Genomic DNA, 15568 nt, shown 5'->3' with positions numbered 1-15568 from the left:
ATTTCTCTCTCTCAATAATCCTCACCTTGTCCCCGGCCAGTACTTTGAAGGAGGCCATGACCTGGTCGGCAGTGTCTGTGTCAGCGGTCTCACGGGACATGAAGTCGATGAAGGCCTGGAAAGTGACCACTCCCAACCTGTTGGGGTCCACGATGCTCATGATGCGGGCAAACTCTGCCTCTCCCTAGGGACAACAACAGAGAGGAATTAACAAACCCAGATGTAGATGTTTTTACATAGCAATGTGTCCAAATAGGCTGACAATGGGGCCAGTCATCAGTGTAATCGTAGTAAGGCCGGGGGGGGGGGGGGGTGGCTGTTCTTCCTCTTTTCGTGTTATTCTGTTTTATGGCATTATGGCATTCCACAACCATAATTGTTATAGAATCCCCATTTATCTTATTGGGGCTGTTTTTAATAATTGGAACCTTCGTGCATGAGGGTTCATCTGACATTTCAGTTGGATTGCCTTCAATAAATGACAAACCATCATCTAGTTCACACCTTTCACATGCCTCCTGTTTTGCAGGTGCAAGGAAATAAGGATAAGGTGCAAGGAAATAAATATGATTCTTGTGAAATACTCTAATTATCTCATGACCTCTCCTCTGTCTCATGTTTTCCATTCTCATCTCACTGTACTCATGTCTGCTCTTTTCTTCACTCTATATAAAATATATATTTTGAGCATAATGGCATGGCATTTTGAGCATAATTCAATATTTGGGGCGGGGTGTAATTTTTTTTCAAAGGTTTAACATCTTCAAAAAAAGGATCTTCAAAGGTTTAACATAAATCATAACACATAACATAATAGTACCTCAAATATATTTCATGTGGAAGGTTCAATATAAATGGATGCCTTTGTCTTTCCAAAGTGACCTCTAGAGGGGACTCATGTATAGTGTTTGACCCCATCATTCCCTACATCCACTTTTGCATCATTCTAGAACATTACGATGCATTGCGACCATAGCTTAATGAAAACCATGCTTGGTAATAAGTAATAATTAATTGTTACAAATCAAGGAAAAACAAAGGAGCACAAGTTTCTGTTACATGTGTAATGTTATACAGAGGATGTGTATGTCAGAATGGTGTGGTTTTACCATATTGTAACCCAGAGAGATGAGGCATTTTTTGAAGTCATCCATATCCATGAATCCTGTTTTCTTCTACAGGAGCCCATGAGGGACCAACACAACCAGGGGAAAAAGTGGGATACAAGAGAAGGATAGAAGAGAAAGCAAGAGAAGAGAGACCAAAGGACAGAGGAAGAGAGAAGAGAAGAGAGAAGGAAAGAATCGAGTAGAAGGGGGCAGAGCACAACAGAGGAGGGCAGAATAAACATATCCCACAAAGGGATGGAAAAAAAGTGAGGTGATCCGAAAAAGAGAAGATGAGAAGGTAACCAGGAAATTGAACCAGAGAAAAGGGCAAGTGGGAAGGAGGACAGAAAAAAAAGACAAACAAAAAAAAGAAAAACACAAAGAAGAAAAAAAAATCAGGTTAATGCCAGGTTGGGCAATAAAGGGGGGTTTGACAGGTACCTGTGGGTCGTTGGCGATATCGAAGCCGAGGCTGATCAGGCAGGCCTTGAACTCCTCAGCCCCAAGAGTGCCCGAGTGATCCTAGGGTGCAGCGGGCAGTGCCAGGCATCAGGTGGCGGGCACCGGCATGCAGCACACATACACACGCACACACAATCACAGGGGAGTGGAGGGGTAGGGGGTGGTGAGGTTGAGTGAGGGTGTGGGGCATGCGGAGGGGTGGGGGTGACAGGGAGAGGGGGTGGGGGTGGAGAGGGGGGGGGGTATGGGGGTTGGGGGTGGGCATGCACCAAAGACAGAGAGACACAGAAACACACATTAGAGTGCATAACACGCAAACGTTAGGAACCTTCTGCGAGTGCTACTGGGGGCGTGTGTGTACGTGCGTGTGTGTGCATGTGTGTCCGCATGTGTGTCCGTATGTGTGTGTGTGTGTGTGTGTGTGTGTGTGTGTGTGTGTGTGTGTGTGTGTGTGTGTGTGTGTGTGTGTGTGTGTGTGTGTGTGTATGGGCTGCTATGGCCACGGCATTCCAAGGCATTAGATTGCAGGCGTGACAGGCAGCTCTATACAGCCTCATGTGTGTGGGTAGGCCAGTGGTGATTACTAGCATCATGACCAGCACAACTGCACTTTAGCTAATTCTCTTTTGCAAGGAAAATAAACAACTGGATACACCTCTCTCTCTTTCTCTCACTCTATCTATCTGTCTGTTTCTACAACTACACAGGTGTATTTACAACTCATCATCACACACATGACATATGCATTTGAAGAAAATTTTTTTAGCTATTGCCTACACTACCCCCTTTAACTGAAACTTTCTCAACTCTGCCAGGGTAAAATTAAAAGCATAATTATCTAATGATGTTTAGAGAAAGCAAATGTTTATATATGACCCAGCTGAGTCAGTTGTTTTCTGAATAGTCCACGAGGCCTAACAATGAGTGGTATCTATTGATTAGACCCCATCACCAGCATTGGCTCATGGTGGAAAAAATGCATGAGGTAATGGAGAGTTGCTCCGCAGCCTGGATGGGCTCTGTGTGCACCTACTGGAGCATGTGATGCTAAATAAGGAGTCAGCCGCCCATAACTGGTAATGTGCTTCATCCTTCTCTTAAGCCCCCTCTGTTCTGTAAACAATGAGTGTGTGTGTGTGTGTGTGTGTGTGTGTGAGGTAGAGAGAGAGAGAGGGAGAGAGAGAGAAAGGAAAGAGAGAATGTCATATGGTATTCCCTCCTCTAAAGCGCAGCAGTATTCTTTTAGGATGAAGTAAAATTTTCAATAGCCTGTGTGTGTGTGTGTCTGTGCACATGTATGTGTCTGTACTGATGATGACTGAGATGATTGATTGAGGGCTGTCCCCGAGACACCGTACTTTGTCTTTTTCAGTCATTCTAACAACGCAGCACAGGCAGACCATGCACTAAATAATGCAGTGTGTCTGACTGAACATACACAATGTCTATGTTTTGGACCAAACACTATTCGTCTTAAAACCCACACTCATTCTCTCACCTCAGAACCTGCAATGTGACTGTGTGGATGGGCAGCAAATACCTCAACATCTGCACTCTGAGCAAACACTAGACAAAACAAACTAACAAACTCTCATGCATACATGGGGAACACTTTTTGCATCACATCCATCAGCTCTTCTCTATCTATATTTCTATCTTGCTCTGAGTCTTCTTTGTATTGCTTTTTTTCATGGTCTGTGTGTCTGTCTCTTACCCTATCAAAGTGGTTGAAGGAGGCTCTGAACTCGCTTAGCTGTTCCTGGCTTATGCCTTTGGCATCTCTGGTGAGGATCTGGTTCTCGATCTCATTGATGGTGCGTGCGATGGTGGTGAGAAGCTGCTCCCAGCCCACACGGATGTGCTGGCAGACAGAGAGACAGAGAGAGAGAGAGAGAGACAGGCAACGGGAGAAGCATAGATTAGCAACAGTTAATTGTTCGGTTTCAACAGTGGTGTGTGTTCTCATATGCAATAATGAGCACACAAGTATGTTGGTATCAGAGTGTTGGTGTGGGTTTCATTTCTATGTCAATATGCATAATATATGTGTGTCAGTAGCAGAATAGCTTCTTTAGTGATATGTGCTTTCAGCATCTTTTCATGTGTGTGAGTGTATTTGTGTGTGTGTGTGTGTGTGTGTGTGTGTGTGTGTGTATAAACAGCTACCTCCATGGTGTAGTTGGTGTGTTTGTTGTCGAAGATGAGGGCTTCCTGAATGAGCTGGTGGTCTCCCTCCAGCTGGTCAATCTTTGGCTTGTAGTTGACGATGCTCTTCTCATACTGACGCAGGTGGTTCAGCTGATCCTCCAGGGTGCCATGCATCTCAATGGAGATACGGCCAATCTCCTGCAATACAAACACATACACACACACACATGATTGTTGACAGAAATCATACACCATGATACAATGCACCTACACTTATTTGTATAGTAGTAACGTCCAGTACAATTTCCACTATACAATATACAGGCAATTTTGTGGGGTATTCTAGGAGCTGAGTAGGCTTTGAAAGAAAGGTGCTAAAATATTGTAAGTGTCAGTGATTATGAGCAGAGGACCGCAACAAACACATATAGGAATGAATAGATGACTTTCGAACAGAAAACGGACCTCCATCTTGGTCTGGATCCAGGGTCCGATGACGTTAGCCTGGTTGGCAAACTGCCGTCTGAGTCGCTCGTTATTCTGTTGGCGGGCGTGCTCCTCAATCAGGGCCTGGTCTCTCTGAGGGACCAGCTGCCTGACCTGGGGGGGACAGACAGACAGAGAGAGACATTAAGAGTTATAAAGAGTTATTATTAAAGTAAATATAAAAGAGTAAATATATAAAGAGTGAGGCTGGAAGGGGAAGAGGGAAAAACTCTTGACTTATATGTTGTGTCAACTTTTGACACAACTTACAACTCAAAAGTTGTGTCAAAAGTTGAACAACATATAAAGTTGTATAATGTTTTATAAAAACTAGCATGTGTTAGAAGCTGTCTTAATTTCACCAAAGACAGAAGAAACAGTCAGGCATGGCTTGAGCGCCTCTTCTGTGTGTGGGTGACTGGTCGGCACTGACCTTGTCCCACTTGGTGTTGATCTCCTGAGGGTTAATGGTGGTGTAAGGGTTGGTGCCGGCCATGTTGACGTGGTAGGTCTGCACAATCTTAGCAATCTCATTGTGGATGCCCAGGATGGCCTGTCTCTCCTTGTCCGCCTCAGGGAGGGTCGCCTTAAACTGCTCATGAGCTGTGCTTAAGCCCTACAAACACACACGCCAACACAAGCCATGAGAAAAACACACACGTGGACACACAAATACACACTAATAATGCACATCATATTGACACAAAGTAAAGACAATATAGGATACAGCTATAGGTGTAGGACACAGCTATAGGTGTCGGACACACCTATGTTAAGGGTATTTCAGGTCCAGCAAACATTCTAAATGGTAATCACTATGCAAAACAACAAAATTGCACACAAATAGCCCTTGCAAGCACACACAGACACACATGGGCAACTCTCTCTCATACACCACACACACACACACACACACTCACACAGACTACTGTCACACACACACACACACACACACACACACACACCTGTATCTCCTCGATGGTATGCACAATGAAGGTGTCCTGCAAGTCCTCCATAGCTCCCTCCATCCAGTTGTTGAAGGGGGCGGCACGTTTGGCAAACTCGAGATACAACTGATCAATGGTCTCCAGCAGTTTCTCAGTCCGCTGGAGCACAACACACAAACATGTCACAGGTGAGTACTGTACTGTATGTGTCTCTGTGTATGTGCAGATGCATGCATGAATGGATGAAAATGTGTGTGCAGATGCATGCATGAATGGATGAAAATGTGTGTGTGTGCCTGCGTGTGCGTGTGTTTGTGTGGGTGTGTTTGTGTGTGTGTGTGTGCGCGCAGAGAGTGTAACAGGTAACTGAACCCTAGTCAGACCACTGCTCTAGTTTTCATGTAATTTTCTTTTCCTTGTCTGTGTGTCTTATGTGTATTCTTCTATGTAATATATGTATTTATGTGTAATATGTGTGTGTGTGTGTTTTTTCTTCCAGGGCTCCAGAGTGCGACCAATTTGGTCGCATATGCGACCTAATTTTTCAAAAGTGCGACTAAACAAAATCGGAGGTCGCACTGGTGCGACCAGCTATTCGAGAGAGGAAAAAGTGTCCGCATTGAAACTCTACCTTTGGTTCAATAACAGACACATATTTGGCCAATATCGTGGTTTAAACAAATAACAGATAGTGAAGGGCGGGACCTCCCCTCTGATTGGCCGTGGCCCAGTGTCTGTGTGTAAATTTGAAAATGCGTGTGTGAAAATGACGTCCACTGTTAATTTACTCACTGTTATTTTTATTTCATTCATCTTGAGATGTTTTAAGTTTAAATTTCAGCTCAGTGAAGCACTTAAAGCACCAACACTTCATTAAGTTACTTTTCTTGTAGAATTGTAAATCATAAGTCATAGGACAACCTATATAGGAGAGTAATTAAGGGAAAAAAAGTGAACCTGCTGCGGTGTTAAATGCGATGTGGTTGAAAATTTGGGTGCACCTAACTTTTGTGCTGGTGCTCCTAAGAAAAAAAAGTTAGGCGCACCAGTGCAAAAAGTCTGGAGCCCTGTCTTCTATGTAATATATGTATTTATGTGTAATGAGTAATCTATCGTGTCTTTGAGTGTCTAGAAAAGCGCCATAAAATTAAATTATTAATATTATCATTACTCATACACAAATGTGTATGTGTGTGTGTGTGTGTGTGTGTGTGTGTGTGTGTGTGTGTGTGTGTGTGTGTTTGTGAGTGCGCTACCTGTAGAGCTTCACTACGTTTCTGGGTCAGTGCTCCAAGAGCGTCCCACTGATCACAGATCCTTTGGCAGCGTGCGTTCACACTTGGAGAGTCGTAGTAGTCTAACTCACTGTAACAGACCCACACAAAAAAGACAGAACTCTCAGTCACACACACACACACAGAGTTTCCACCGCATTGTGAATGTTTACCATAAATGTTCCTTGTTTCTCAACAGATTCAATTCCTTTGATTCAGTGATTCTATTTCTGTTCCACAGTCAGTCATGACGAGTCAGCCCAAAGAAGCTCTGACACACACTTGACCACTTCAAGTAATACACTGGGCATTTAGTCATGGCTAATGGACTGCAATGGGCATATATTCAGGCCCATATTAGGACCTCAAGATTTGTGTCCTAGGTATAACCAAAAGCAGAACTACAAAACTGGAGCAATTAAAACCTAGATTCACCAAGCAACTCTCTTATTATAGTTGCAAGGCAATATTGTAGAATACTATCATATAACTAACAACATGTTAAGCGCCTGTGTGAAATGTTCCCCTAGTCCTGATTTATTTTTAAGAAAATAGTCATTTCACAAATAAGATATTGTAGCATCTTTACATCTAACCCTACATAGATGTTTAGGTTGGTTGTCATACATGTATATTGGCTCTGAGGTAGGCTAGCTGGACACTATGGGAATGCAGCTGAGGCTGGCAGCTTACTTGAGCTCCTGGGCGATGGCTGCGATCTGCTCCACGCGGTCCTGATGTGCGGCCAGGTCGCTCTCGAACGCTTCGTGCTTCTTCAGCAGGGCCTTGATCTCCGAGAGCGTGGCTGTCTCATAGTCCCGATGCTGCAGCATCTCCTCCTTGCCTGCAGGGGGAGACAGAGGATTAGACAGAAGCCACTACATCACTTCTCAGCAGTTCCTGTTTTTTCTGGCCATTATACAGTATGTGCTCCTGAGACAAAAATAGACATGTAAAAATGCAGGCTGTTCCTTACCATCGGTCCAGGCCTCGTGGATGGCGGCTTTCTGGCGGAACTTCTCAGCGAGGTGGTCGAGTCTCTCCAGCCTGCGGATCTCATTCAGCAGCCACTCCTCATAGCCCTTCTCAGCACCCTCCAGGGATCCCCATGCATTGGCAATGTCCTGGACACACACACACACACACACACACACACACACACACACAAAGCAAACAGATACACATAGAAGAGTCATACACACACACACACACACACACACACACACACATCACACATCACACATGTATGCACAGACAGAAACTATGTCAAGACACATATTTCAAACACACCGATGAAATCTTTAATGTAAAAACAAACAATGCATTATGGGTAGCGCAGTCCCACTCACCGACACCATCTTGCCCTCGGAGGGCATGAAAGCGGGCCGGTTGCTGAGGCGCAGCTTGGTCTGCAGCGTGTTGAAGTTGATCTCCAGCTGGCACTTCTCCTGCACCTTGGGCGGCTTGTGCAGGCGCCGGTAGTCGCGGAAGTCCTCCAGCTTCTGCTGCATGGCCTGCATGGTGTTCTCCGGCGCCCGGTTCTCCAGCCACGGGATGGTGCGGCGGATCCACTCCAGCAGCTGATGGATGGAGAGATAGACAGAGAGAGAGAGTAGAAGAGGAGGAGGAGGAGGAGGAGGAGAGAGAGAGCATGCAGGATGCATGGATGGAGGGATGATGCAAAGTGGAGGAGACAGACAGGGGTGAAGGGAAAGACGAGTGATGCAGGACAGACATGGTGGTGAGGAGGAGGACAGAGAGACCGAGGGTCAGTTTACCTTCAAGATTATGATGCACAGTGTACCACACTATCACTTATATCGCACTAGTGTGCTAAGTGAGGATGTCTGTAGCAATATGCTCTGTGTGCAAATCCATTATGTGTGGGTCTACTACTACAGTGTGAGGTCGCGGCATATGTCAGCAAGTGTGTGTGTGTGTGTGGGTGTGTGTATGACCTATCGGGATTCCTACACTCAGCAGTGTGTCAGCCCTCGGGTGAAAACACTGAGGTTTGTGGGATACATAGAGGGAACAGTGTGTGAGGGATATACGGAGGTGGGAGAAAGAGGAGGGCTGACAATTGTGTGTGTGCGTGTGTTTTTGAGTGTCTGTCAGCTCACATCGCTGGCAAGCTTTTCGTAGTCCTCCATCAGCTGCTCATTCTCCTGATTGACAGCCAGCACTTTGCAAATGCGGTTGGCCGCCGTCTCCGCCTAAAATGTGAACACATACAAGGCGTGAGAATAAAACAGCATAGTGGTGGTATGTGTGTCTCTTTAGTTGCTAACTTGCACATTCCTTATAATCCTTACTGTAACATCAATTCATGTTATAAATCTCATATTTTGCTGATAAAGTTAGTCACTATGGAAGGTCCAGAATTCTCTCTGGTAAACTAGTGAGCCTTCCTGACCTACAGGGCAACTGAGGTTGTGTTATACAGGACATCCTGAATCTTCCTGCTGTACTTTTCACTGAGCTGAGGGAAACACACACACACACGCAGACAGCAGGAATCAGGGCAGGAAAGACCTTTCATCTCACTGTTAACTGCTTCCTGTCTCCATACACTTTCCTATGTCTACCTTAATCTATTTATAGGCTGCATTAGTGAAAGGGTCATTTGAATTTGTCCTGCTATATACTGTTCAGAATTCTTCAGGTGTTGGTGGCTTCCATGATAAAGGACTCCCATTCATGCTGCATCTAGTTCATGATAAACAGAAACCAAATCACAACTTTTCCAACATTCTGGAATTAACCATCTGGACTACATAATGGCATTTTTGTAGATCAAAATATGTTGTCATGTGACTATACAAACCTGTGTGTATGTGTGTGTGTATTTGTTTGTGTGAACATCTGTTTGTGCTGTTATTGTGGTGAGGGTGACCTTTCTTCCTAGTATATGCTGACTTTGCTCTCCTCCATACAAAAACCCTGTAGTGTGGTGAAAGACAGGAGGAAGATGAATTACTCTTTCAAAATAACGCCTTCCTCTTGTTTCTCTCTCCTGAGCGTATGCCAAACTAACATAGCGTGAAGGGGAAGAGGGCAACACAACAGTACACACACACACACACACACACACACACATTCCCTCACAGCGGGCTGTAAAGTAAATCAAGCTATCAAATATGCTCAAAAGGTTAAGTCAGTTTATCTGGCTTCTATGATCTGATAGAGTCCCCGAGTTCTGAGTGATTCTGTTGCACAATAGAAACACAGAAACAGATAAAAAGCAAAAGTCTGACAAAGGAATGAAAGGAGCTCACAGCTGCCATGCAAAATTTGTTGGCGTGTGTGTGTGTGTGTGTGTGTGTGTGTCCACGTAAGCAACTGAGCGTTGAACAGTGAATCAGAAATGTGTCTTGAGTGCATTCCATCACAGCAGGGGAAAGATGGAAGATTCCAAATTCTTATGCTGAGGATCAGGAAAAGCATGGCGGAATTTATGACCTTCCCTCCTTCACAGAAACAAATGAGCACACACACTCTTTGGCACACACACACAGACATAGAAACACACACACACACACACACACACACACACACACACACACACACACACACACACACACACAACGGCTCAGGAAGTGCCAAGTGACCTTATAAGGTCAGACAGGACGACTTCAAGCTGTGCCTTGTAATCCACACTCAGTCAGTTTACCTTAACACACACACACACACACACACACACACACAGACACACACACACACAGAAAGATGAGTCATTCCCAAACAGTGAGTAAATCAAGTTGGACGTGTGATAAACTAGCAGGACAGTTACTGGAACTGTGACAAAACATCATCTCTGAGTCTGTGTGTGTGTGCATGAATATATGTGTATGTGTGTGTGTGTACTCCTTTACTAAATATTTCTCTCATATTCTGATTAGAGACTGGATCAACACTCACTCTAAGGCTGAGGACACGTGCAGGCCTCCAGTCTCCTCTACCACCTTCATAACATCATCATCATTCACACGAGTTGTTTAGCATACACGTGTTGTGATGTTTAAATCAAATGTTCCGCGGGGGGTGTGAGGGGGACTTAAAAAGGGCTGCCACTACACAAGGGGACTGACTGAGTCAGCGGTATGAAGAGTTTTACGGATTGTTCTAGACTGTTCGCCACTGTCCCGAGATGGGCTCGGGTGGCGGGGGAGCTTTTGTGTGCTGTCATGTTCTGGCTGCTCTCGGCTCGGTTTTTGGCTGCTCTGCTCCTGCCCCGGTTCTGTCCAAAGTCCTGTCAGGTGGCGCACCATGGCCTCGCTGTGGGATGCTGCTGACACGCCACAATAACATTTTACATAACACACACACACACACACACACACACACACATAAAGACACACAAACACACATAAACACACACACACACACACACACACACACATATCCATGCACATACACAAACAGACACACACACATACACACACACACACACACACACACCCTCCACATACTGACAAAACATGGCAACAGCAGACTGCGACACCTTGACAACACAGGGAGGGCTGACTCGACTCAAGAACACATGCAGAGAGAGAGAGAGAGAGAGAGAGAGAGTGAAAAAAGAGCAATAGGACAGAAAGAGAGAATGAGAGAGGAGGATGGGATGTGTGAGACAGAGAGATAGAGTGACGGAGATAAAAGAGAGAAGAGAGGAGAATGAGGGAAAGGAAGAGTGGCAGACTAAGAGAGAGAGAGAAAGAGAGATAGTGTTTTGTAGCCGTATGTAAGCTCCCTCCCTCAGTCCCAATGATGGGTGTCTGTGCCAGCCTGGTGCCGCACTGTGCCAACAGAAGCCGCTTTAGCCTCTCTTCGGGGGGTCTATTACTCCATTAGAGAGGCCACACACACAGACACACACACACACACACACACACACACACACATCACAAACATGACTGACACTCACAAAAACAGAACACAGAGACGGTCATAAACACGGCCATATGCTTTGTACAGTGTGTGCTCACAGTTGTGTACTTTGTATGGGAAATAATGAACAAAACAATGTTCAGTTAGAAAATAATGCACATTAAGGAAGTAATATGGCTGTTAGCCTTTGCAGTGCAGTTAAAGTGTAAGCTGAACTATGCTGCACTTATTTGCCGTAATAATGTAGTGAACCTATAACTTAGTATTAGGTCACAATCCTCTGTATCATTTATATTAAACGGCATGCTTGTGCTTGTGGAAATTATGCAATATTCCCATGTTTGCTTCTATTGCATATTATATACTCACATTTCACATGTGTTTCTGCGCTAATATACAGTTGGCTATGGGGTCAGTACAGTAACGTGTTTGTCTGGAGAACAATAAGATGTCCTTAAGAATGAATCTTTTTCTGGCATCTGTAGAGTATATATTTCATTTACACAGGTATGTGTGTATACATATGTGTGTATGTGTATGTGTGTGTATGTGCGTATGTATGTATGTGTACGTGTGTGTGGGTATATGCAGTATACATATGTGTGTATGTGTGTGTGCGTGCATGTGTGTGTGCATGCGTGTGTGTGTATGTTTTTGTAGGAGTGGCATTGGGTGTGTGACTAAGACACTGATCATTAACATTTTAACAACATGGTAATATGATGGAAATCAGTGATAAGGTGACAATGATTGGCTATCTGACAGAGCAGAGTGTATTTAATTTGAGTGATGGCAAGAACAGCTGTTGGTTCATGTGTAAGTGGTCTGTAAACAAGTGCTTGATGATGACTGTATTGATGATATCAGTTCTGTCGTGTTTGATTGATGCTTGTCATGGATGGAAAAAGGAAAGGTGTTTGCTGATTGGCTGCTTGCCCCATCAGGTGAGTTCTGATTGGTTGAGAGGAGGTTGACGGCTCACCTTCTGCTTGCCCGAGAAGGCGTGGTAATAACACGAGACATAAGTCATGACGGCTTTCTCATCTGGCCTCAACGTGCTAATGATATCTGCCCCGGAACCACAGACAGGGAGAGAGAGAGAGAGGAGAAAGAGAGAGTCGGAGGGGAGGAGAGGGAGAGAGAGAGAGAGAGAGAGGAAAAGAGAGAAAGAGAAAATGCGCAGAGTAAAAGTGTGCAGACACAAGGGGTCAAGAGGTCAGCACAAGGCACAAACAGCAGCGGCAGGAGACAACAGTGGGCAGCAGCGTTCTCCGCGGCCTTCGGGGCGCAGGGTTGGCATGAACCCAAGTGCCAACCTACTGGCAGAGGTGGGGGTGGCAGAGGCGTGTGTCAAATTAGGATGACATATGGGTTTGACAGCTTCCAGTCTCAGACACACTCAAGCATGTGCGCATGCACACACTCACTGGCAAATTGTATAAAAAGGTATATATATATATACACAGTATATATATAGAAAAAATATATATAAAATACCCTGAGGAAATCTCTTAATCTTAAAATGGGGGCTGGATGATTTAAAAATAGGCAACTCTTGGAAAAAGTCAAGAGACTGGTGTGTACTGGAGAGCAGAGCTGCGTTTGCGTGCCCACTGTCGCCTGCCGGCTCAGGACAGTGTTCATTTTCCCAGCATGCATTTGGAGTAAGGCGCGGCCCATGCGGTAAGAGGCAGGGTGTGAGGCCAAGGGGTGGGCGGGGCTTAGCTCTGCAGAGAGAGAAGAACCATGTGGTTAAGAGACAAATAGACAGACGGACTGACGGACAAGTGGAAACCACGGAAACCCAGGAAGTGGAGGGAGGAAGTGGACGTGAGGGGGAGGAGTCAGGAGGGAGGGAGGGAGACTGTCGAGAAGGAGTTTTGTTGCATCCTGGGATACCTTCTGGGCGCCAGAGAAGGCGTGGTAGAAGCTAGAGACGTAGGTCATGATGGCCTTCTCGTCAGGGCGGGCTGTACCAACGATGTCTGCAGAGAGAGGGGGGGTTGGAGGAGGGAATGGGGAGTGGGGTGGGGGTTGTATTTGTTAAACAGGTCACACTATCGATCCCAGAGCCCAGAGCAAATGGACTAGTACCATTAGAGGGTGCAAACACAATCCATCATAGAGTGCTTGTTGACCAACAATGAAAAATTAAGTGAGAGGATAATACTGTGCTTATATCCTACTTCACTCTGGACAGGAAAGGAAGTTAGCCATTAAAACCAAAATGATAATTACAATTTCAATCATGTGTTTCAATGAATGAGTTAAAATGACACATGCACAGACATAAGCACACAATGCATCCACTGTACAAAATGTATGCTGAACTGTAAAAAAGTCAAAATCAGTCTAGGACACTGAAGTCACTGAAGCCCACTGCAGTGGCTCACCCGTTTCCCCTCATTGCCTCAATACAAGCAGATGGTCTGTGGAAAGATTTGTGTCAAAGAATATTTACAAGAAGGCAGTGTTTCTGTCTCCCCTTTTCTCCCTTTGTCCTAGTGTGTAATGTGTGCACACACACACACACACACACACACACATATACAAAGGGTGGGGATAGAGAAAGTGGGAAACACCCACACACCTACAGTGAAACATATACACACACATACACATTTATACACACACACACACACACACACACACACACACACACACACACACACACACACACCACATGGATATCAATTCATACACACACACACACACCTGGTTAGGCCCTCAGAAGCCTATATTTAGCCATGAGCTAACCCTGTTAAAGTGGGACACACTGGGAGCCATAGAACAGAACTTAAAAGTGAGAAATGGATACGTGTGTGCTTGTATGTGTATGTGTCAGAGTGTGTGGGGAGGTGTGTGTGCATCTGACATGATTTATGTCTGTGCATGTGTGTGTGTCTGTATGTCTGTCTGTCGGTCTGTATGTCAGTCAAGACAGACTGTTTATCACAATTCCTTCTCCTGAAAAAGATCCTGCATAGAAAGAGACTAAGGAGGCTTAAGGCTGCGGAATAAAGACTCTGTTAACATGCTCGACCACCACAGGCAAACACACCTGCGCTAGGTACGACCTCCTCTCCCCGCTGTGCCAAAACCTCCCGACACTGACCACACACTCACCCCCCAGACCAGGAGACAGAAGCACTTCATGACCAACCAAAACACACACCCTCTCATCTCAACCCCAATGTCCTCGTTCTCCAGACATTGTTTATCATTCTCCCTGCCAATGTGGAGGCTTACAGTGGGTTCTTAGCACAGGGTCTGGTAACCCTATCTGTGAGGGCCCGGCATGAGAGCAGGTTTTCGTTCCAGGCCGGCACACCCAAAAGCTACTCAGATAATCAGCTGATCGCAGTCTTCACACACGCTTGAGCAGCTGGGTCGGATTGACTGTTGTTGGTGTGAGAGCAGAGGTGGGTGAGGGCAGGTTTTAACAAAGACATGCTGATCACTGTTTGGGACTTCAGTAGGGTCGATGTCCTACATTGATGTGTGCTATTGTAGACTTAGGATGCAGTTGTGTAAGTCGGCTACAGGTTGAGTGAGTGGCTGAGGACAAATCTGCTTCCTGGGCTGGGGAATAAACTTATTTTTGGCACTTTCCAGAAAAATGCCACGGACTTTTTGACCAACAAATGTTTTTTTTTTGTGAAGGAGGCTGGAGAGTAAAGAAAATAAGCATACTGTACACATTTATTTTCATGTTAAACTCACACATACACACACACACACACACACACAAACACAGATTTTACCTTCTGCGTCCAACATTTTGGGAATGTCCAGGTACTTCTCAGCTACGTCAAATGCTGTGTTCAGATTGGTCATTGGGTCATCCTAAGGGATAGAAATGTCAAAAGAGTGAGACTGTGTGAATGTGTTTTTGCTATGGCATCCACATATTTATGTTGTGTATGTTAGTGTTCATGTGTGTGTGTGTGTAGGCTTCAGTGTGTGTGTGTGTGTGTGTGTGTGTGTGTATGTGCGTGCATGTCTGTGTGCAACCTATGACACTCACTTTGCGAAGTTTTCCATAGTCAATGAGTTCTGGACGATGTCTGTGAATGAGGGCGCAGAATCCCAATCCATCTTTCCAGCTATATGGGAAAAAAGAGAGCGAGGGAAAAGGTGTGAGTCTCCCTGAAGCACACCATACAATTAATAACTAAAAACACTGCAAGCTGAGAACATAATCTCACAACAAAGACCTCTTTTTCTACCTCTCTCTCTCTCTCTCTCGCTG

At 45.2% G+C, this 15568-nt stretch overlaps 1 protein-coding gene across 5 annotated transcripts in view; it reads right to left on the bottom strand.

Annotated features, from left to right (window-relative positions):
- actn1 (actinin, alpha 1) overlaps nt 1-15568 on the bottom strand; it is a 43355-nt gene that overhangs the window by 1446 nt on the left and 26341 nt on the right. The window contains exons 6-21 of one of the 5 annotated variants that reach the window (XM_042071852.1): nt 15344-15422; nt 15081-15162; nt 13216-13301; nt 8550-8642; nt 7776-8006; nt 7403-7550; nt 7120-7270; nt 6409-6517; nt 5171-5311; nt 4639-4821; nt 4185-4319; nt 3738-3917; nt 3286-3432; nt 1551-1631; nt 1110-1175; nt 26-184 (exon numbers count right to left, since the gene is read on the bottom strand). In XM_042071852.1, the coding sequence (XP_041927786.1) occupies nt 26-184; nt 1110-1175; nt 1551-1631; nt 3286-3432; nt 3738-3917; nt 4185-4319; nt 4639-4821; nt 5171-5311; nt 6409-6517; nt 7120-7270; nt 7403-7550; nt 7776-8006; nt 8550-8642; nt 13216-13301; nt 15081-15162; nt 15344-15422 (2071 nt within the window). Of the gene's footprint in view, nt 1-25; nt 185-1109; nt 1176-1550; nt 1632-3285; nt 3433-3737; nt 3918-4184; nt 4320-4638; nt 4822-5170; nt 5312-6408; nt 6518-7119; nt 7271-7402; nt 7551-7775; nt 8007-8549; nt 8643-12298; nt 12385-13215; nt 13302-15080; nt 15163-15343; nt 15423-15568 lie in introns of all 5 variants that reach the window. The other 4 variants (XM_042071851.1, XM_042071850.1, XM_042071848.1 and 1 more) reach the window with 4 other exon arrangements.

Source organism: Alosa sapidissima, chromosome 19 (genome assembly GCF_018492685.1).
Source record: "Alosa sapidissima isolate fAloSap1 chromosome 19, fAloSap1.pri, whole genome shotgun sequence".
NCBI lineage: Eukaryota > Metazoa > Chordata > Actinopteri > Clupeiformes > Clupeidae > Alosa > Alosa sapidissima.
Note: the sequence above shows the minus strand (reverse complement) of the source record. Positions and strands in the feature narration are given on the sequence as shown.